The sequence below is a fragment of the Coccinella septempunctata genome, chromosome 9, assembly GCF_907165205.1.
Source record: "Coccinella septempunctata chromosome 9, icCocSept1.1, whole genome shotgun sequence".
In the NCBI taxonomy this organism is placed as follows: Eukaryota; Metazoa; Arthropoda; class Insecta; order Coleoptera; family Coccinellidae; genus Coccinella; species Coccinella septempunctata.
This window is the reverse complement of record NC_058197.1, coordinates 5914521-5939264: the sequence shown is the minus strand read 5'-3', so window position 1 is coordinate 5939264 and position 24744 is coordinate 5914521. Positions and strand designations below refer to the sequence as shown.

General features: G+C 34.3%; 1 protein-coding gene across 1 annotated transcript; it reads left to right on the top strand.

Moving 5' to 3' along the window:
- Positions 1 to 1700: 1700 nt before the first annotated feature.
- LOC123321041 (ankyrin-1-like) lies at positions 1701 to 24120 on the top strand. Its single transcript, XM_044908544.1, has 6 exons — positions 1701 to 1932; positions 6465 to 7636; positions 19886 to 20120; positions 20200 to 20466; positions 20570 to 20806; positions 23807 to 24120. The coding sequence occupies exons 1-6, from the start codon at positions 1701 to 1703 to the stop codon at positions 24118 to 24120; spliced, it is 2457 nt and encodes an 818-aa protein (XP_044764479.1).
- The last annotated feature ends 624 nt before the right edge of the window (positions 24121 to 24744 follow it).

Below are 24744 nucleotides of genomic sequence, written 5' to 3'. Positions count from 1 at the left end.
ACATCCGAAAGTTTGCAGTTCCGTGTTTCTTTTTCTCAAAATAAATTCGTTTGAAATATTCTAAAGAGAAATACAAATGAACAAGGATACAGGCATTAACTTCCAGAATTACCTGAAATATGAAGAGTAGGTACTACCATAGAGTATCAACATTGAATAATCAAATGTACTACTGTACTTGACCTTGATCTAGTTTGCGCGGACGCAAATCTGAATACTCTGGAGTCCAGACATATTCCATTTGCATATTTGCAACCATAGATAAAATAAAAGCAACTTGCAACTTGTTAACGGCCGCTACCAGTCTGTTAGTAAGTTGTATCATGTTTTAGTTGTGCAAATTCGCTTAGGTCTCGTCTTCATTTATTAATTTATTCTTTAACTATTCATTTCCATATTATTTCAAAGGAACACCATAAGTCACAGAAAACGACAATACAAATGTTTCATCTGTTCAATTTGTCAGAAATCTATATAACTGACAAGATGAATTACATAAACACTAATCATAACGTTGCTACGCAACAGAGATATCTTGTTCCTTGATCAAAGAGTAGGTATTGTTCTTAATGTCTTAATGATATAAATTGCCTAGTTTCATTTGAAAAATCATATTTAAATATCAGGCTTCGTCAAGTCATTAAGAGACCCATCATTGCGTCACTAATTACCTTTACAGGGTGTTCAGAAATTGCTACTTTCAGTTAAACCCTGTATACCATCGAATTCAATTTAAATCAAATCCCTGTAGACTCGACAATATGTGAAGTCAGCACTAAATCACATAAATGCAAATTACTCAGAAACCAGACCGGTGCTTTAGAAGTTTTTTCCGAAACAAATTAGAACAAATTGAGTATTGAATGTTGAGCTTAGTTTAAAAATTTGTTCTACGAACAAACCGGTACACTTGAACGATAAGTTAAAGTTACGAAGTTTCCAGTTTCGTCGAAAAGATGGCAGCGCTTGAAGAATTTTTTTTTTCAATTTTACTAGGATACGTATTATAGCAAATGGCGAGGCTTTTCGAGAACTTTTTTCATGTGGAAATTCATAGAAGAGATAATTTCACCTCGGAAAGTTAATAACATGAATGAATCTCTGTTCTTCAATGAAAAGAATTTTTATTTTTTTTTTCCGTTTGACGAATAAAAAAATTCTTGACTTTCCGAGGTGACGAACAGATTGAATTGAATTATAATGAAACCCCCAAACGAATTAGTGGTTTCTGACTTAAGATATTCCTTTTCTCTTTTTGAACTGACCACTATAACGGTGTAGACAGCTCTAACAACTGTAACCTGTGGAGATTACATCGGGAGAGTACCTGAAGTACCTGAAACTTGATTTACGGAGGTATGAAGTCTACCCCTACCCTCCTTAACCTTAAACTACTTTGCGCGGAGTCAGATTCAAACGATCGAGACTCTCAAGAATGTAGACAGTGTCAATTTGCATATTTGCAACCATAGCTGAATTATTTGCATTTTGCAACTCGTGACGCGCGCTACCAGTCCGCAAGTTCTGCCAGTTCATACTGCATGTTTAACTTGTACACATTCGCTAAAGTCTTTTCTTCAGTGATTAATTTTTTAACTCTCCACTTGAATATTATTTCCAAAAAAGTCATGGAGAACTTCAATAGATCTATTTCGTCTCTTGAATTCGTCGTAAATGTGAGATTGTATTGGTCCGTTGAAATGTTGGCCGATTTTCTGGAGAATAGGGTGGCGCATACGGATTTCCATGTTGACAGATTGCTTTACAAGAGAAGAACTGCTCTGGAATGTTTGGTAGGCGATAAGACACGACACAACTCCAGGGAAAAATCTATGATGTGCCTTCTCCTAAAACATGGTGCTAGCCCTTTGAAGAGACAAAGATACGGTAAAACCAACAAAACCATTATTCACAGGATTTTACGGAACGAGGGTGAGTTATTTGTAGTATTCTGCTCTACGTACATATTTTTGCATTGCTACGCAAAGAATCTTAATCATTCATTCATATAAGAGGGGTGGAAGAAAAGAAGCTGTAAACTAGTCGAAAATTAGGCTCTCTGAAATTCTTGCATTCCTACGTAAGAAATCTTATCCCACTCATATTAGAGGTAAGAGATTGGAATGGCAAAAAATAAGCTGTGTAGAAACCCTTATTTAGGCATACTGAAATTTGCCTAGAATGTTTCATGAAATCTCTCGTCTGCTTTTATTTTTTCAAATATCCCGCTGCCTATCCGTCTAATGTACTCGCGTTCATCGCTATAAATTCGTAGAATATAATATTCTTCCCAACTTTCGTGCGAAATTTTTTTTTTACCTACTCAAGTGTGTTTGTGTTAGAGGGCGTTTAATTATGAACAATTTGAATTGTTTATCAATCAACATTTTACAATTAATATACAGGGTGTCCCAAAACTAGTGGATCAAACGTCACACCACGATAGGAGACCAAATACTTAAATACTATCGAATGACACCAACATTAGTTCAGCGAAAATGTAGGTACCGTTTCTAAAATGGATGAAAATTCCTATCATTCACTTTTTTTTTTTCGATCACAGGGCCACTATTGTATACCACTAAGTATAGCGCTTTTAGTTCATACAGGGTGTTTCATTGGGAAACAGAAATACTTAACAGGCGGATACGAGGTGGTTCTGGAGATAACACATTTATTATCCGAGATACAGGATGTTCAATGAATTTTGCTCGTTTCTTCTTGAGGCCACATCAGAAGAACCACCATATTCTCTTCATATTTGTCAAACGTGTTTCTTATTCAAAGATCAGGTGTATCATGCAATAACCGCAAGACAAATCCAGGTCCGGGTTAACAAAAATTATGAATCCTCGAAACAACACCCTGAATATCGAAATTTTGAAAACCTATTTCAATAGTTGAAAAGACCACAAAAAACTAAACTGATGCGTGTGCTTCAAATTTTCGTGCAGGCAGTTTTACTGCACAAATTTTCAACGTAAAATTGATGTTTTTTTATAACTTGGATTGCTGAAAGTGATTTGAAGTGACTTCTAATGATGAATTATCAAAACTATTGATGATTATTTAAACCTTACTTAGTGATTACTTATTACATTGGTTTGTATATATAAATTACATTTCAGTTTGTATTTTTGAATTACTGCCTTGTCATTTCCAAAAGAAATTAATGCCCTGTATATAACTGCTTATCGAAATTAATATTGCTTAGACATTGTTATTGAATGTTTCACTGGAAGAATTGAGATGAATTAGTTCTATTTTAATTATGTATGTTTTCAGATAAACAAAAATTAACAAAACAAACATAAATACAAAATTAAAAGAGAAAACCACATTAACTGCTCTAAATGTCCTCCTTTTGATCTAAATATTTAGATCAATGTTCTTCATTTTCTGGCTAGCTTCGTCTATTTTTATAATAAGCTGAGCCAGAGTATTGATCTCAGGGGAATAAACTGGTGGTTTCATGTAACCCTAGACATAATTGTCTAGGACAGGATTGAAATCAGGGTACTTTGATTCATGTTTGTTTTGTTCATTTATTTATTCTGAAAACATGTACATATATAATTGGTTTAACAAAAATGAAATCGGCCTAATTCATCTCAATTCTTTCAGTGAAACATTCAATAACAATATCCAAGCAATATCAATTTCGATAATAAGTTATATGTACATACAGGGCCTTAATTTTTTCTGGAAATGACGAGAGGGTAACTTAAAAATAAAAACTGAAATGATCTGCTGCTAGAAAAATTGAAACCAAAGTAATAAATAAGTAGTAAGTAGGTAATATTAAAGTAATTATGGATTCAATAGTTTTGATAATTTTTCATTAAAAGTCACTTCGAAAATACTCAGGAATCTCAAGTTCTAAAAAACTTCATTTTCACGTTAAAAATTTGTGAAGTTATACTGTCTGCGCGAACATTTTAAGCACACACCTCAGTTCAGTTTTTTATGGCCTTTTCAAATATTGAAACAGATTTTCAAAATTTCGATTTACAGGGTGTTGTTTCGAGGATTCAAACGATTCATTATTTTTTGTTAACCCGGACCTGGATTTTCCTTGCAGTTATTGCATGATACATTTGAGCTTCGAATAGGAAACACGTTTGCCAAATATGAAGAAAATATATCAGGTGGTTCGTCTGATATAGCCTTGTATCCGCCTGTTAAGTATTTCCGTTTCCCAATGAAACACTCTGTATTAATCCTAGATTATTGTATTATCACTCCTAGTTAAAATAATTAATCGAAAACCTCAGTAAATGTAAATTGAAACACTTTCTTTCTTACATAATTTTCATTACTCTAAATAAAAAATAATTTCTGATTTTTCTAAACAAGAGTTGGTTTATTCTGAGTAATAAAAATTATGTATAATTTTTTTTTTGTTATTTACATATATACTGAGGTTTTCGATTAACCAATTAGATTACTTTTGATAATACAATAATTCAGGATTAATATGAACTTAAATCGCTATCCTCAATCACAAACTGACCCTGTGATTGAAAAAACTAGATCAAATATCGGCAATTTCAGGTACTTAGGTACATAAAATTTTAATTATTTTGGAAACGGTGCATTTTCGCTGAACTAATGTTGTTGTCACTCGATAGTATTTGACAGGAAAAATTAACGAATTCAGGAGAGTAAAAGCGTTTTTTCTAAATGTCCTGTACATGTGTAATTTTTTTTCTGGATACGTGGGATATTAGATATGTCATGAAACAAGCTTGTTCACAAATTAAACGGCAACGCGGATCTCATTCATTTATTTTGTTGTTTCATTGGGTGACTTGGGATAATGCCGAATAGATATGAAGCATAGCAGGAAATATGCCGATTTTTCGCAGGATATTATTATTCACGTTAGTTCCACAAAGAAATCACCAAAGAATGAAATGAATCAAAGTTTTGTTTAGTTTTTTTACATTTGAGTTGTAATATATATACTGTAATAGGGGTTTACCATTTAATTTCCTTTTCGAATTTCAACTATATAATGACAAATTCTAATTTTTCGAAACTATACACCGTCGCAAGTCACCTATTTCCTTTGAGAGTTAAGAAATCAATGGATTTCAACTTGTGTCCCAAGCCTCCCAACTCGGTGGGTGACTTGGGACAAGTATATTTAATTTTATTCTTTTAATTTATATGCGAATTCTGAAGCATGGTATATATCCTTATCAATAGTCTGAGTCATTTAGCATATTTGAACATCTTTCCCACATGAAAATAGGTCACCGTTTTTGAAATAAGACAAGTTGAATTTCAAAATCGTCCCAAGTCACCCGAATCTACGTATCAAAATTAATTCTAGAATATTACTGACTGAATTCGAGCGAGCTGTGTATAACAGTTTCAGAAAGCAACTGAAATTTTCATTGTATCTTCCCAATTAAAGTTTCAGCTTCTACTCGTACAACATAATTTTCGATACGGTACTGAATAGAAATGATGCATTTCGCATCGTTTAAAGGCTGCAACTCCGAAGAACACGTGTCAAAAAAAAACATCAGAAGCATTCCCATTTCCCTTTCTTGATAGTAGAATACGGTGATGTACTGTTGACCTCTTATTCTGGTACACCCTGTGTGGATAGCGTTTAAATGAATTGTTCAATCTGAGGGTGATTCATTCTCAAAGAATATTGTCTTCAATATAATTTTTTTCGAGCTGCTAATTCTTAATAACTCAATTCATTTTCTGAAAAAATAAGGTTACCTGTAATTTATTTCTAAAAGTTTTCGAGAAAACATTAATTCAAAAATACGTAATGTGAGTCGTTAAGGCTGAAATTATCTTCGAACTTAAATTTACCTAGTAAATAGGGGTACACCAACAAAAATTTTTCTGGTTCATAAGAAGAAATTTGCTTTTCAGTGGGCATCTTTAGGAGGCTGTATCTTAGCAAGGGCTCGTCGAAAAAAGTTTTATATGAAAGACCTAGAATACCAGAAGCTTACGAAATGTGCCTGTTCTGAATAACCCTTTGGAAATGGAAACATATATGTTTCCCAAGTGTTATCCAGAACAGGCTTTTTTTGTAGGTCATTGGTATCAATCACCCCCTAAAGGTATATGTCATAAAAAATTCGATATTTGAGAACAACAAAAGAAAGAGTTAAAATAAACACCAATGACAAAATCATACTGAGGAACAGAGGTCCATTTCTGTAACAAGATGTTTTTTGCCATTTAAAAAAAAACTGCCTACTATCCTTCATCTCCCTTAGAGGGTACATAAAAAATTCTTCATTATACCTACATTGAAGTTTCGTAATTAAAACTGAAAATCGACCTGTTCGAGACTTTTTTTATGAAATAGTACCCAAATAATGAAGAAACTAATTTTGTGCGTTACTTGTTACTCACTCTGTATGTTGGTAGGAAAATTAGTGAAATAAATTCATGTCATCTAAAATTTTTATATTGTTTCATTTCAGATTCTTCCTTAATCATCGAGTTTTTGAAATATGTGGAGGACATCAACATGATCCATGGCAAAAGAACTGCGTTGCATATAGCTGTTAAAAGACAGTTAAAAGATGTGGTAGAATATATAGTTGGGCGAAATGCAGATGTGAATAAAAAATCTCGTAGCGGGTTGACACCTTTACATGAGTCGATAAGCAGTAAAAGTGTGGATATGATGAAAATACTTCTAGAGAGCGGAGCAGATATGGAGATCAAAAGTGAAGCAGGACAAACACCACTTCATTTTGCTCTAGAATACAAAAATATTGATCAAATCAGGACATTGATCATGAACGGTGCCAACGTAAATTCGACAGATAATTTGGGAGGAACTCCTTTACACGCTCTCTGCTCTAGAGGCTCATTCGATTTCGAATTATATGAGCTTCTCCTACAGAATTGTAACGTTAATGTGAAAGACCCGTGGGGAGCCACACCGTTGCATTATTTGATGAGATTTTTACCAGTAGATTCATCATCAGAGAAAAGAAAATTGATAAATTTATTTCTAAAATATGGCGGGGATTTACTGGAATCATACAACTTGTTCGGTACAGTATTACATGCTGCAGCCTCTTTTAACCATTCTGTTCCTTTTTTAACGTTCTTGATAGACAAAATGGCAGATAGGAACATTGTGGATATAGGAACCGTAACATTCATGCATTGCATATACTGGAGGAGCGGCGAACCTAAAGTTGAAGAACTCCTGAAGTTTTTGTCTGTTCGGGAATGTGAGGGCAAATTTCAATTTACCGATAATCTATTGAGCTTCATTGAGTCATACGAACAATTCATCGAATTCCAGAAGATATGTAAAACCGAGTTACGCATTCTCAAGGAACAAAAATTGAGAGATAACGATCCTTTTTCCTTGTTCACAGTGTTGACAACAAATGAGAGGGATTTAGCGAAAATTTATCGTTATGAACCTTCAATAACCACTGGAATCACTGATTTTGAAACGAAAAAGTTTCCAATTTATGGGAATGATTTGGTTACAAATCATCAAAATGCTATAGCGATACTTGAAGCAGAAACTTCAATATGTGATTTCCTTACTAAAACTAGTGATAATGTTTTGGATCGATATTCAATTTATGAAATCATAAAACTCATATCAACCAGGGACATAGTCAAAGTACCATTAAAATTAATTTAGTTATACTATTATGCGATGTATACATAAAGAAGAACAATATTTTATTATTTATTTTTGTATTATATAACGTTCACTCTAATATTATCCTTATTTTTGTATATATAAGTATTATAAATAATTCTCAAGAGCATTTCATTGTTTTATTTCATATCGGTTTATTGGCATCTCTTTAAATGCATGGCTGAACGTAGGTGATGTCCGAATCAGAAACTATAATCGATTTCAAGCGAATAACCCGTAATAACCGCGGTTTTTACTGGTTTTGCCCTTGGTTATGTCCCTTCATAACTTCTATCCTCACTTCAATAAGCAGAAGTTTAACCCAGTTAGTTCATGACGTCACGATATTATAACCAATAATGACCAAAAGCGCTTGAATGCAGTTGGTTATTGTTAGTAATTCGCTTGAAATCGATTTATAAGTGATAATAACGAAACCAAATTCACTTAGCCCTGTGGATGTGTAACCATTTGTAAACATTTTGAGTCATTGAAACCCCAATTTAAGTGAGAAAAATTCAGAACTATGAGGGAAAATTTTATAGACAATTAGATGACACTGCTATGGGTGCACCGACAAGTCCATCATTTGCTAACTAAATTATGAATGAGATCTTTTATTATGTTGTGAAATAACTTAAACTTCATATCCCGTCCATTAAGTTCTTTGTGGATGATACATTGTTGTTGGTACCATGTGACAAAATACAATACATTTTAGATGTTTTCAACCCTTACCATCATAAGATACAGTTCACGATTGAAGTAGCGAATGACAATAAATTAGATTTATTGATAGTTAGAGAAAATTCTACTATCATTACTGAGTGGTACACTAAACCAATAATTATAAACAGATTCCTAAGTTTTTACAGCAATCATAGCATGCAACAAAAAACTAATATAATGGAGAATTCAATAAAGAGCTTTAAAACTAAGCAACAAAAAGTTTCATAGGAAGAACTTAGATAAAGTTGAAAACATTTCGAAGCCGAGTAACTATCCCATATACTCAATTAAAACAATAATAAATAAACACACATCCACCGAAAGTCGTATAGTTAATGTTCCTTCTAGCACGACCTTCTTCGTGCTTTAAGTTTCCATACTTACCTGGTCTTTCTTACAGAGTAGGAGTTGAATGTCAAGTGTGGTTTTTACAATTCATTCACCACAAAGAGATTTTGCACAAATTCAAATTTTAAAAGATCTTTTAATTTAGAATCGGGAGTGATATACAAGATACCCTGTGCTAATTGTAACAAGTGTTATATTGGACAAACAAAACAGTATTTATGCCATAGAATGATACAACATAAATATGATATTGTTTATCGTAACTATACTTCATTCACATTTATTTTAGCAGTCGGTTGGCCATGAAATAATTTTCTCAAGTTTTTGTAACGGAGTAAGGTTGATTGTTCATGAAATGTCGTTGATGTCATAACGCCGTTGCCAGAACTAATATGAATTTTTATTACGAAAATGCCGAAAGTGATTGAAAAAAGAGACAGGGTCACAGGAAGTGTTATTTAGAATTCAGGTCCGCTCATTCAAATAATAGGTAACTCTGATATTCTAAAATCCACAATACGTCAGACGGTAGCGAACAGTTGTCCTGCTAATTCTTTATTCATGTGAAATTTCTGTTCAAAGGTGAAGTTCATCTTGATTGAAACTGGCTTTAATTCCTTTTACTTATATTGATGATTTTTTTGAAGAATTTAACATTCTTGTAATTATCTATTAATTCCTTCGGGAGATACCCATTCCCAACCACTGCATCATATGCATTTCATCTCCGGGTTATTATTTTTGAAATCTACAACTGATGTAACGTAATAAAACTTGAGCCAAAGAAGGAAACGAACATACACTCTCCTCAAGCTTGTGCATATTATGATATAACACTGATTTATTGTATTTTCCATGCAAATATCTAGATTTGGTATGCCTTCAAGCAGTTTGTATACACCTCAATTATGTTCGTCACATATTTTCCGAATAGATTCGACATTGTGATAAAATACGTAATAACAGAAACTTTTACGTAGAACCGGCAACATAGCGTTGATTTAAAACCCAAAAATGTTTTGACAAGCTTCATGATCCCAAATTTTCGTACTATACAGAGTGAAATATGTCAAATTTCCATGGCCAACCGACTGCTAGAATAAAAGTGAATGGAGTATAGTTATTCTGAAGGTAATTTTGTTTTTACAAGAGAATTAGAATTGATGAACACAAGAGATCAATTCTCCAAAATAAATCAACGACTGGCTTCTCCAACCATTGTATTACTTCCAACCACTTTATAGACTTCAATAAAACGATTCAGTGATCATTTTTATCAACGTTATTATATTGACAAAAATTTTACACAAGGGCACTAAAGGTAAACGTATGGACCTTTTGGAATGTTTAGAAATATCTTCAGCCCTAAAACAAAACCTCCCAATCGTGAATGACCAACTTGATTTTCGCCTGTCTCCGGTTTTAACATCTGTTATCTGATAGTAATAATGTGAATAAAGTGTATTTCGTGTTCCTATGTATTTCATGTTCAGTTTTGAGAATGGGATGAAACCCGAAACATGCATGTCAACGAAAATAATTTTAATAAATTGTGAAACGTATAGTCTAGTGTTTTTTATTGTTTTATTTATGTTTTACAAGAGTGTCTTAGCTCATTATAAAATTTTAAAATGGCTATATCTTTTTATCAGGGCTGAATCGGAGAAAATGGAGAAAATGGTATAGGAAAAAAGTGTTTCTTTTGACCTCAACCATCAGCGACATTCTATTTTTGCGACAAAAAAAATTAATGACGTCACGCTTAAAGACGCTTTGAGACATCGATTAAGACGCTTGATCGCCAAAATATGGCTCAGACTATGGTTTCGTCACAGAACATTTAGTAGTTGAGGCTCTGTGATGAAACCATAGTCCAATAATAACATAGACTTATAGACATGGACTGTGCCTTCCCTTTCTATCTATGCATGAAATACGGTCAAAAAAAAGTGACAGAGAGAAACGCCCGTCGGGAATGCAGTTGTCTCTTTCTAGAATATTGATTGGTCCACACTCACCTCTATGTGAACAAAAAAGAGAAGGTAAATGCCCGACCATCATTCTGTCTCTCTCTTTCTATAAAAAAAGCCAATTTCACATTGCTCAGTCCATGTCTCTATGTCTATGAATAATAAATAAATTATTCTATGGATAAAACCATAAATATAATCACGGAACTCGAAAAAAAAAAAACGCCTGAATAATGTCAAAACTCACCTTGAAAATTCAATATAAATTTTCTTTTATATCACTTGGATTTGAGAGCCGGGGGACATTCCAAGGATTGTAAAATGATGAAAGCAACCGAAAGGCACAAATATAATTTTAAAAGAATACGTTTCCATTGAAAGAGTTTTTTCTATTATTTATAAGGTTGGCAAACGTTTCTGAACTCGTCCATTGAATGTGAATTCTATAGACTTATAATACATGGACTCACTGTCACGTGACTTTTCAGTAGATCGAGAGGTTGGGTGCATTAAAGAGAGAAGAGCTTATGCGTTCTAATCGAATAAGAAAAGATGAACTGATTCCGTGTGGGCAATGTCAAAATCATATGATGGATATAAACAAATATGTGACGCAGACGTTGCCCACAAGGTGTTCATACGTTGATTATTATTCATATTATATCTATTCTTGAATGAAACTCACATAATTTTTATATTTTCCATTTCGAAGGAATGTTGAGGAATTCCTGTTTGCCCTCTCGGAAGCTTGTTGAACATTTATTATGGAAAATTTTTACAATTTTCCCAGACATTGCCCACAAGGTGTTGATACGTTGATTATTAATCTCATTACATCTATTCTTGAATAAAACTCAGATATTTTTTAAAGAATTAATTTCGAAGGAATGGTTTGGAATTCCTGTGTGTCTTCTCGGAAGCTTGTTGAAAATTTATTAAAGAAAATTTTCGCATATGCTTGTGTTCTATAACCTTTTGACAGCTTGCCCACAAACTCTCCATCTTATTCAACCTACCGACCTCTCTCACGGGCGGAGTCCATGTTATTATAAGTCTATGGTGAATTCTTGATTGCGAAAATTTTCTATCGATACCTAGTCAATTTTGACACCTCATAAATTTTCTATGTTCATATCGGAATGTTGATATTTATGCGGCCATAGAGGGCATATTCGAGTTGTGAAATTTTGAGTGAATCGCACATTGATATCGTTCTCTATAATATCTGTTAAAGAATATGTGGAGCTGGTGGAAGCTGGAGTTGTAGAACATAGATACATTGATTACTCTCTAACCATCATAATTTTTTTGCAACCTCCACAATTCATCTCTTCGCAATTCACCCGCTGGATACTACGAAAATCAATGCGACATAAAAATAAAATAATTATTTGGGAAGCTGCTGAATACTTCTATGTTTGATTGCCCATGGCAATAATGCATTAATAGGAAATTAACCAATAAAAGGGTTCATTAATAGCTAATTTCGTATACGTTAAGAGGTCGGCGGAAAAATTATTTTTTTCTACAAGCGTGCGCGTTCAAACTTTTTCCCGCACGCATTCCAAGTTGCAAGGAGTCACTTTCCCAAAACGTGCGGGAAAAACGCCTGCTATTTCTTTCCCGCACGCAAATGCGTGCGTGAATGGATTAGCAGGGGTTTTTCCCGCACGCAAATATTATAGAGTAAATTAAATTCTATCATGTTTCTATGCATAGAACGTCAACGATGAGAAACCCATAGTAATGACATGCAGAATTACGTCTGTCATTATATATGAATTAATCAAATGAGATATGATCTGTTTCGTGAAATGGATATATTTATATATTTCAAGCGCTTGTAGAAAAAATATTATTCCTAACTCTTACGTAAAGTGTCTTGCCCGCACTCAACTGCTTACCCGAACTCTGCTTCGCATCGTTCGGGCAACGGCAGTTTCGTGCGGGCAAGTATCACTTTCCGCACTTGATAGGAAAATAACTATTATTTCAGAAGGCAATACAAAAGTTCCAGTGTTGTCTTTCTATCCACTGTCTTATCTACCTGTTGTAAATGGAATGAAATCGAATGTGCCTGTTGTACAGGAATGAATTTGATTTACAATTGATGGTTTCTGTTTTGATGTTGAATTGACTCATCTGCATTACATATTATGTTTTCTGAAATAAATGTGACTTATCTGAACTTCAATTGATCATTTCTAAATAACAACTGGAAATGGTGTAGTCAAACTTAAGTAATATGTCAGCGGTCCCACTTAATTTGCTGCTTAGTTTATATTCGTTTCGAATATTCTATGAAATAGAAATGAACGAATGTGAAAATAGTTTGTTTTTCTACAAGCGTGCGCGTTCAACCTTTTTCCCGCACGCATTCCAAGTTGCAAAGAGTCACTTTCCCAAAAGGTGCGGGAAAATGCCTGCTATTTCTTTCCCGCACGCAAATGCGTGCGGGAATGGATTAGCAGGGGTTTTTCCCGCACGCAAATATTATAGAGTAAATTAATTCTATCATGTTTCTATGCATAGAACGTCAGCGATGAGAAACCCATAGTAATGACATGCAGAATTACGTCTGTCATTATATATGAATTAATCAAATGAGATATGATCTGTTTCGTGAAATGGATACATTTATATATTTCAAGCGCTTGTAGAAAAAATATTGTTCCTAACTCTTGCGTAAAGTGTCTTGCCCGCACTCAACTGCTTACCCGAACTCTGCTTCGCATCGTTCGGGCAACGGCAGTTTCGTGCGGGCAAGTATCACTTTCCGCACTTGATAGGAAAATAACTATTTCGTTGGTCACAATTGGCTTTTATTATACATAACTTACCTATTCTGAGAAACGCTTTGCTAGCAACAAAAACTATATATTTTGACAATTCGTTAGAGTACTACCTGAAACCTGAAATACAAAGGGTACAGGGTACAGTCACCCCACAAAACAATAATACCTACCCTCCTTAAATTCAAATTACACTGCTCGGCCGCAGGTCTTAATTATTGAATAAAGAAAGGTCGGAATACTCGAGAGACAAATTCAATTAGGATATTTGCAACCATAGATAAAATAATTGCAACTTCCAACTCGTGAAAGAAAACTGAACAGCACCACCAGTCTGCAGCAAGTTTTGTGCCAGTTCGTACTGCATGTTTCAGTTGTTCTTGTGCTTATTCGCTCCCGCTCGAGTTTCTTGTTCAGTGAATAATTCTTCAACTATCCACTTCCTTATTATTTTTAAAGAACACCAGGAGTCATGGAGAACGACAACACAACTGTTACATCAAAGCAATTTATCATAAATGTGAAATTTCATTGGTCCGTTGATACTGTGGCCGATTTTCTGGAGAATAAGTTGCCGCAGCTGGATTTTGATATTGACACTAGTCTGACTTTTTTGCTACGTTAGTTTCAAGAGTAGGGTTCTTTGAATTTTTGGTATTTTTATGGTACTTAATGGTCATAATGAGAAAACTGGAAGACGTGGGTGATTTCTTGTGTTCGAAAAAGATTCATCAAATAAATGACTGAATTTTTACTCGATGACCGTGGTTCGTTCCATCACTGTGGTTCTTTAGATCTTCCAGATGCCCCTCCAGGTGTTGTGTCATTCGTCCTGGTAAGAATACTTTGAATTCATCCGACTCGATAAGTATGCACCTGTCCTTAAATCTTCCATTAATTACTTTCGTCGATTGGATTGGATACTCAGTTCCCAATTCAAGTTCGCCCAACCTCTTCAATGGTTTGTTTTTGATCTCGATGAGCTGATTTATTTTTAGAAAGTCCATGGTTAGTATCTAAACAATGATTAATCAAACTAATGATTATTAATCAATATATTCAAACATACCTGTATAAACAACGATTAAAAACTTATCACAAATCTGAAGTTAACGAGCAATCAATGTGAACTCGATGATTGATCTGTCTTACTTGATCAAACCAAACATTACTTCGATTTATATATGCAACCATATCATCCTGCTGTGATTTCATTTCCTGTATTCAGAAAGTTCTTATATACATCCGGTTATTTCTTGTTCACTCCTGTTTAAGAGTTTTTATCAAATTTTGTGGTTACATTTCCGGTTTACGTCCTGTATTCTTATCTACTTTTTTATCAAAATCCTGTTCTTATTTCCTTTTTATGAGTTCTTATCTATATTTTGAGGTTACATTTCCTGTTTACGGACTATGTTCTTATCTACTTTCTTATCAACATTCTGTTCTTATTTTCTGTTTATCAACTCTTATCTATATTCTATGGTTACATCATTTCCTGTTTCATCATCTTGCTGTGGTTTCATTTCCTGTATTCATATCCTGATATTTCTTGTTCATTCCTGTTTATGAGTTCTTATCTATATTTCTATGGTTACATCATTTCCTGTTTACGCCCTGTGTTCTTATCTACTTTCTTATCTTCATCCTGTTCTTACATTTTTAGGTTATCCACGCCTACCAACCAAATCAGGACTTAGATGAATTCTATTCCTTTCTGGGTATCGTATGATATGAATATTATAGTCGAATTTGAATAGTGGGGAAGTGATAAAATGATTAGATATGATTTTGAAACTTTGTCATCTTATTCATTAGGTGGTAAATCGACAAGGGGTGAAGGGGGTGATTTTTGATTTAGTTTTTCTCTAAAATGCATGATTTCGGAGATATCACAGGATTAAGAGAAAATCTGGACTAAGAAATACTTCATTCTACATAGATATGATACCTTCATCCGATCAAATTATGCGGTATTTTCATTATTGCTTAGCACATCTTCTTGAATTCATAAAGGCTAAATAAATGGTTTTTTTCCAGTTCTCCTATCTGATCGTAGGGACAGTTACTCCTATTGAAAAAATCCATAACTTTCAATCTCAACTCATCAACCTATCACACCACGTAAGTACTTATGTATTTCATGTTTATATGTACATATTCTAATATATCTCACCATATTATCAATTAAAATCAATCTTTCTATATGATAATAATCTAAACCTCAGACCTCTGTGTAGTGTCTTAGAATCCTGAGGGGCCTCATGGCTATGAAACATTCAGATTATGTTCATATAGATTTCGATAGAGGTTCCGCTTAAGCGGTATAAAAGGGTGGACGACGATTAACGAAAGCACACTAGAGAACTCTTACGAGGGTCAAGTATCAGTATTGAGATGTCTGTAAGACCCATCTGAAAAGTGGGCTGTCATCTGCTATATACTAGGTATATATGTGTAAGTAGGAAAATTGTTGCATGCGATGGCTATTAAAGAACCGCCTGGTTGACCTCGATAGATTTATTGATAAAAAATATCTGTCATACAGAAAAAATCTTTAGATAAAATTGTATCATCTCATAGATTTACGTGAATCCAAGAATCAGGAGAAGCCGTTGAATCTCTCATTATTTATTTATATAAATATTCATTATAGATGACAGTTTATATGGATATTTACTGAGTCCAAGGACTTCTCTGAGACCAATCTTCGTATCTCTGTGTTTTAATCACAAAATTGTTGCAAGCAAATTAAATTGAAGACTTGAAGACTGATATGAATTATTGCATGTGAATGCTTAGGATATATGTTATTAATTAAAATATAAAATTATTAGTTTCAATATTTATCAGAAAAGTATGATTCATACGTCATATTATCAGTCTGCTGCTATCATTTTAATAAATGACATCAACCTCTCATAGTTCTTCCAACGAAAATTGTACTTTTTCAGACGAGAATATTTTTTTTTCTATGCAGTGTACGCAGCTCGACTATATAATTTATTTCGGTAAAATATTCACCACTACTAACTTCATGAGAACATCTAGTATTCGATGTTGGATAACTACCTTCTACATCCTGAGGTCTACCACACTTATATTTCTAATAGATCTTTTCCTAGTTTTCTCTCAGAGTATCATGAATTGCGTCATGTTTCTTGATCAGGTGTTTTTTCAAAGTATTGTTCCTAGTGATTTTTTTCCTGCATACTAGACAAGAGAGGTCAATTTCTTATATACATTCAGATGCCAGCTCAAGTTATTTGGTAGACTGAATTCTTTCCTACTTATTCCACAAGTATCCACTTTGTATCCGCTTATACCCTTTATAACAGCTGTCAGCTTAGCTGTCTGGAACTCTGCTGAAGCTGTCTGGAGCTGTGCTGAAGCTGTCAGCTTAGCTGTCTGGAGCTGTGTTGAAGCTGTCTGGATCTGTGCTAAAGCTGTCTGTCTGAAGCTGTTTTAAAGCTGCTTACTCAGCTGCCTGAAACTGTATTGCTCAGCTTAACTGTGTTGTGTACTCGCTTTATATTCACTTCGCATCCGCTTAATATCCGTTCTTGTGTACGTTTTGTATCTTCGGTAATCTTCGGCTATTTTCGGAAATCAGCGGCTATCTTCGGAAATCTTCGGCTATTTTCGTGTACTGTATCCGATTTTGAGAATATTTAAAATGTTGACATGGAGATTTTGTTTCAGTTGTATCGAAAATGTTCAACATAGAGAATTGTCTTCGACTAATAAAGTCGCTAGTGGCTTTATTCATTATTACTTCTGATAATGAGCATGCAATAAAAGGTATGAAGGAATGTACGAGAGCCATAAGAAAACTGTATCGGGAATTGCGAGGTTGTACTTCTATTGGAGGAAAACAGCAACTCGAAGCTCAGATCCGTTCCATAAAATCATTGAAACAGCAATTCAAACAACAACAACGAATTGGTGCAGGTCTGAGTAGACGAAAGGAAACTGCTTGGAACAGAGTCCATTGGAATGATTCATTATCAGCATTCGACTCGAGAATAAAAACTGGTGTGATTAGTAACCTGAAACATAAGGAGCCTAAGGCTTTTTTGATGGACTGTGAAGCTATATTTCGTCGAAGAATTCTGAATGCATTGAAGAAGGATGAAGCTGTTAAGGTCAATATGGTGATTATAACAGCCAATAAAATTCAAAAGGAATATAAATACTTCACAACATCCAATTCACCTATTTACCGAGACGCGAATATTACTGAATGGTTCAATAGAAATGTCTTGGTATCAATTCTCAAAGATCTTGAGGAATTCCAAGAACGTGATAGCGGATGGGCTCTGGTTAGTGTTGTTAACCTAGGGGTGAATATAAACAAGTTCACACCCTAACTTGGAAGCTCATACATAGAACTTCCTCCTCAAATAAAACGGAAAGAGGCCTGTATCAATGTGAAAAACGACGATGATGCATGTTTTGCGTGGGCTGTGACTGCTGCATTACACCCTGTTGAGAAAAATCCACAACGATTATCAAAATATCCTCATTATTCCAAAATTTTGAAGTTGAAAGGTATTCAATTTCCGATGACAATGAAACAGATACCCAACTTTGAAAAACAAAACCAGATATCCATTAATGTTTATATTCTGAAGAAGGAAAAAAAGAACTTCACTACATTGCCAACATACCTAACACAAAAATAAAATGAATAGACATATCAACTTGCTCCTTATACAAGATCATTATTCAAACGATGATACTCCAGTGCGATACCATTATTTATTGATCAAAAATCTCTCTCGTCTGGTATCCAGTCAATTGAGCAAGGAAGAGCATAAGAAATTCTTATGTGATAGATGTCTACGATATTTCCGATCAGAAGAAAAACTGAAAAGTCATTCAGAGGATTGTGGAAACATGAATGAAACGGCTATAAAGATGCCTGAGATAGGAAACAATACACTCAAGTTCAAAAATCATAAAAACAAGGAGAAGGTACCTTTTATTATTTATGCAGATCTGGAGAGCATACTAAAACCTACTAACACTAAAAACAACTATCGAGAACATAAAGCTGCAGCTGTAGGATACTATGTAAAGTGTTCATATGATGATTCTCTGAGTTTTTACCGTTCTTATCGCGGTCCCAATTGCATGAAATGGTTTGCAGATGAGATGAATAAATTTGCTGGAGACGTTGACTCAGTTTTCCTATGTCCCTACGATATCGATATGACGCCAAAACAGGAAGTCGAATTTCGGAAGGCAACTCACCGTCATATTTGTGAAGAAATGTTCAAACCTGAAGATAAAAAAGTAAGAGATCATAATCATCTCATCCCCGAAAAGAATTACCGTGGAGCAGCACATGAGGGATGTTATATAAATTATAAGGATAGTCACATGATTTCTGTAGTATTTCACAACCTAAGTGGATATGACGCATATTTTCTGATACAAGATATTGTCACAAGAATGGAAGGGAAAATCGAATTGTTACCGATAACCAAGGAGAAATATATCAGTTTCACCAAACACTATGATGATTATCGCATTAATTTCCGATTCATTGATAGTTTCCGATTCATGGCTTCTTCTTTAGACCAACTGGCGTCCTATTTAGAAGAGTTTCCGAACTTGAAAACACAATTTCTGAGGAATCTGAAGAACATATCAGTCTTCTTACGAACAAAGGGGTAATGCCATATGATTATATCGATTCCCATGACCGATTCGATGAAACTTCTCTTCCACCTATTGAAGCATTCTATAACAGATTGGATGGTAGGCAATGTCTACGAAGAAGATATGAGAGAGCACAACTTGTGTGGAATAAATTCAAATGTCAGAATTTGGGTGAATACAGCGATCTCTACATGAAAACTGACATTCTATTGCTGGCTGACGTATTTGAACAATTTCGATCGAGCTGCCATAAGACTTATGGATTAGATCCTGCGCATTATTTTACTTTACCAGGATATACGTGGGATGCTATGTTGAAACATACAAAACAGGAATTAGAACTTCTCACAGATGTTGATATGTTTTTGTTTGTTGAAAGAGGAATTCGGGGCGGCCTTAGTCAAGTATGTGGTAAACGACGAGCACATGCGAACAACAAGTATATACCAAACTATGATTCAACTAAACCAGAAAATTACCTCATGTACTTTGATGTTAACAATCAATATGGATGAGCAATGTCACAATGTCTACCATACGGCGGTTTTACGTGGACCGATACAAATATAAATGTCTTGCAAATTCCTGATGATGCTTCGGAGGGTTATATTTTAGAAGTCGATCTCGACTATCCTAGAGAATTGCATGATGTGCACAAAGATCTTCCATTCTGTCCAGAACATTACAACTCTAAAACTCAAACACCTTGTTATGCATCTCAGCAAAACGCTAAACTTATGGCCACATTACATCAAAAGAAGAAATATGTCATCCACTACAGAAATCTGAAGCAAGCATTGAAGAATGGATTGATTATAACAAAAATACATCGAGTGCTCAAGTTCAAGCAATCTACATGGCTCAAGTCTTACATCGACCTCAATACGGATCTGAGAAAGAATGCCAAAAATGAGTTCGAGAAGAATATCTTTAAACTGATGAACAACGCTGTTTTTGGTAAGTTGTTATATCCATTCAAATTACATTCATATGATTTCCTGTACAGATATCTACATATTATTTACTTTTGTTACAGGAAAAACGATGGAGAATGTTCGGAAAAGGGTTAATGTCCACCTTCTGACAAAATGGAAAGGAAGATATGGGATGGAAACTTATATCTCCAAACCTGAATTCAAGAACTGTGTTATTTTCAATGAGAACTTGGTAGCTGTTGAAATGCAAAAGCTGCAGATCTATTTAAACAAGCCAATTTATGTGGGAATGAGTATCTTGGATTTGGCTAAAACTACTATTTATGACTTCCATTACCACTACATGAATGAAGCTTTCAGTGCTGGCTGTACCATCTTATATACTGATACCGAATCTCTTATTAATGAGGTCTTCTGAAGATCCTTATGAAAGAATGAAACTTGACTGTTATGAAAGATTTGATACCTCAGATTATCCCAAGAATAATACTTACGGTATTCCTCAAGTTAATAAAAAGGTATTAGGAATGATGAAGGATGAAAACAATGCAATACCTATGACCGATTATGTTGGTCTCAGGTCTAAACTATATGCAGCGAAAACTGATGATCTCAATATGAAAAGACAACAATGGGTGGAAGAAGAGTATGAAGCGGATGAAATTGAATCCATGTGTCGAAATTATGGTACCACTAAGAAAACTAAGGGTATTAAAAAATCAATCGTTAAGAACAGAATATGTTTTGATGATTACATTGAATTTTTAGAAACATAAAATTATTTCCCAAAATTTAATTCAGGTGAAGGAACATCGGGTGTATTCACTGACACAGGAAAAAATAGCTTTAAGTCCTGAGGACGATAAACGATGTTTGGTGACCGGAACATTCAACACTCTACCGTGGGGTCATTATTCACTCAATAAACGCAAGATTGAAGAATATGATGAACCTAGGAAGAAGATTTCAATGTTGGAAAAATTGTTGACTATATGATTTAAATTTTTTTTTCAGTGATCACTCTGTTTTAATCAAACAAATATCAATGTTACTGTGAATAAAATAAATGATTTTTCTTTCACAAGGTTTCAATTAATGACTCACCATTACCCTTTCACTCATGATTTGAAAAATAAAAATGAAAGCATTCAGCTGTTCTACATTATTTGACTAGCGACATATCTCCTCATTACCAGCCTAAAAAGCATGACGTATCTCTAATACCAACGCTAAGGTACCTACCTATCTATCTATCTTGTAACGCAAAAGTCCCGAGTTCGAATCCCGACGTTAGAAAAGTACGAAACAAAATCTCGAACTCGAACCCGCTCAACCTCACACCCCTCATCGTCAAACTCATCACCCTCTCCCCCACTCCCCTCTCACCCTCTCAGACCCGCCTACTGGATGACCTTGAACGGGACTTCAATTTTCAAAATTGACCGATTTCTGCAAAATCGACCTTAGACTTCCTTATGGGAATTTACATGTAAAAACTACACTTTTTGTGCTCGAACTGGTGTTGCCTATCTACTAACAATTATTTCGATTTTATTATAAATAAAGTACCACTGGAAACAATTTTAACAAAAATCATTTAAGTTATCAACTATGCTTAATGGAAGGAAGTATTTATTCATTGTTTAATCGTCGTTATCATCGACACAATTATTGCAATTTTCATCATCAATCCAGTCATGATATTGGGCATTCGAGTCATCGTCCTCAACATCATCAATTATGTTGTCGTTGCTAGCATCTTCTTCTGCGAAAAACAGATCAAATAATTCAATAACATAAAATTACGAATATAATAACATTTGAAGTAGAAGTCAGAGTACAATAACTGATTTTTGGAGAGATTCACTGACCACCATCAAACCAATGAAAGTGGTACTGGTTTTCTTCAAACGTCTATCCATTGTTTTCAGGAGTAAGAATTGATGGTTATTTCTCATTTGCACTATTCCATATGCTAGCGATGTAAATGGTTCTAGGAAATTTTTGAAATAACTCAATTTCGCATGGTGGTAAAACGCTAGCATCAAAATTTTTGAATTTTTCGGATTGCATTATTCGTTAATATAAGATACGCTGTAATTAATTATTTAAAAATAACTGGAGCCGGGCAGCATTAACATCAAGTATAGCAGAAACACTATAAATTTCGCAGATTAATATTTGTATATTGTTGAAAATATCTATTTGTATTTTTCTATTGGTAAACAACTCTGGATCTCCAAACTGCATAAAAGCTTGCTGATACTCGAATTTTTTCATCAATATAATAAATGGCCTTTGTTTACCTTTTTAAAAAAATGCGGGATTAAAGTCGCATCCAGTGAATGCATGGAATCCTGGCAAACTTCTACACAAAGATGAACCCAAGTGTTCATAAACCTTTGTTAAATTTATCAGAACATCCTATAACAAAATTTGCTTGAGCGCCTATATTACAAATATGTGTATGTTGTGCATCTTCAAAGCGTCTGGCAAGAGTTTTGGCCCATGGGAAGTGTCTGGCACTTTTAATATAACTTCAGAATAATATTCTTTAAAACATATATAAAAATCAGCCATGTGATAATAAGTTAAGTAACACTTATTTCTAGTCACCTTTGCCACCTGGTATCTGCCCAGGTGTAACTATGCAAGCTCCACAAGTTCGCAGGTATTCAAAGCACATGAGACTCTATTGAGATCCTAAGGTTTTATCTGCGTGAAAATAAGTTATGTCTGGTCGCTCTGGGATCTTGGACTAACAGTTAAGACATGAAGTTTTTCCTCTGACACACGATAATTATCCATTTTATTTCATCCAATAATGTAGAATCACATTCAACGAAAAGTTTTTCATCATATTGATTAGTTTTATTGGTACAGTTCGAGTTAATTTTTATAAGTTCTAGACTTTCGCCATAAAAACCTGGATTTATTAAATGTTTCCGGTAGCATCGGTTTCCATTTGGCATATATACTCGCCGTTTTATAAAAGATTGCATTCAAGCAATTTGCGAAACTCTTTCCAAATCAAGAGTATTGTTACAAAGGCAACAGTATCCATGGGTTAAAATACAAGAAAACAAAAAAACAAGTGAGTTAGGATCTGAAACTTTCAGGATTTCATAACGTCATTGGTACCTACAAATCCTATCAATATCCTTCAAGGGCTAGTTCACCATTCCGACATCCATAGGGCCTTTCTGTCAGTTTTCTGGTTTCTAAGAAAAAAAAATTATTTTCAGGTGCCATCTTCAGGGGGATATATCTAAGAAGGGGCTGCTATAAAAATGATGACTCGGTCAATGAACAGGTTTTTGTCAAACCATTCTCTATTAAAAACTTTTTTCGTAGAGTAGTAATTGATGAATGATATGGAAAAAAGTCACAGTTATAAAGTGTATGTTATAAAAATTCGAGAACAACAAAGAATGATTAAAAAATCCTACCAATGACCATCAAATCATCTTCAGGAACAGAAAGTCTATCAATTTTTGTTATGAAATCTTAGGTTTGTCATTCAAAAACTCAACTGTCCTGCATCCCAGGGTAGAGGGGCATGACAAAATTCTCATCTTACCATGAAAAGTTACGTAATTAAAAATGTAAATTGACCTGTTTTTTACATAATAGTGAATAACGAAAAGACAATTTTTTGCGTTACTTTAAATATTATTGAAATAAAACTTTCATATTGGTTTATTTCAGATTCTGCATTGATCATCGAGTTTCTAAAACATGTAAAGGACAATGAGGACATCAACAGGATTCATGGCAATTCTACTGCGTTGTATATAGCTGTTAAAAGAAAATTGAAAGACGTAGTGCAGTACATTGTTGGGAGAAATGCAGATATGAATAAAAAGTCTTATAACGGAAGTACACCTTTGCATGAATCGGTCAAAACTAAAAGTGTTGATATAACAAAAATCCTTCTACAAAATGGGGCGGACATCGAAGTAAAAAATGAAGCAGGCCAAACACCATTACATTTGGCTGTTCAATACAATAATCTTGATTAAGTCAGGACTTTGATAATAAACGGTGCAGACGTGAATTCAAGAGATGCTGAGGGAAGAACTCCTCTACATACTCAGTGCTTTAAAAAATCATTTAATTTTGAAATGTATGAGCTACTGCAAAAGAAGTGTGACGTTAATGCAAAAGACGTCGATGGAGCTACACCGTTGCATCATTTGATGAGATCCTTACCTCAAGACTCATCAATATCAAAGAAAAAAAAATTGATGAATTTATTTTTGAAATATGGCGGGAATTTACACGAACCATGCCACGGCTTAGGTACAGTAGTACATGTTGCAGCCATTTTTCATACTGTTCCGTTTTTGACCTTCTTAATAGAAAAAGGTGCAGACAGAACCTTTGCGGATATAGGAGATGTAACATTCATGCATTGTTTTCAAGCGAGAAATAGCGTAGAGCAAGTTGCAAAAGTACTGAAGTTTTTGTTTGTTCGAGAATGTGCAAGCAAATTTCAATTCACCGATAATCTTTTGGATTTCATTGAGTTAGACCAAAGATTCATTGAATTGCAGAAGTCATGTAAAAACGAGCTACGCATTCTCAAGGATCAAAAATTGACAGAAAACGATTCTATTTCATTGTTCACGGCGTTGACAACTAAT

Coding starts and splice junctions, on each gene's coding strand:
- LOC123321041 (XM_044908544.1), top strand. CDS start 1,701: ATGTTGGCCGATTTTCTGGAGAATAGGGTGGCGCATACGGATTTCCAT. Junction 7,637..19,885: donor CAACCAGGGACATAGTCAAA/GTACCATTAAAA, acceptor TATGCATCTCAG/CAAAACGCTAAACTTATGGC. Junction 20,807..23,806: donor TACCACTAAGAAAACTAAGG/GTATTAAAAAAT, acceptor GGTTTATTTCAG/ATTCTGCATTGATCATCGAG.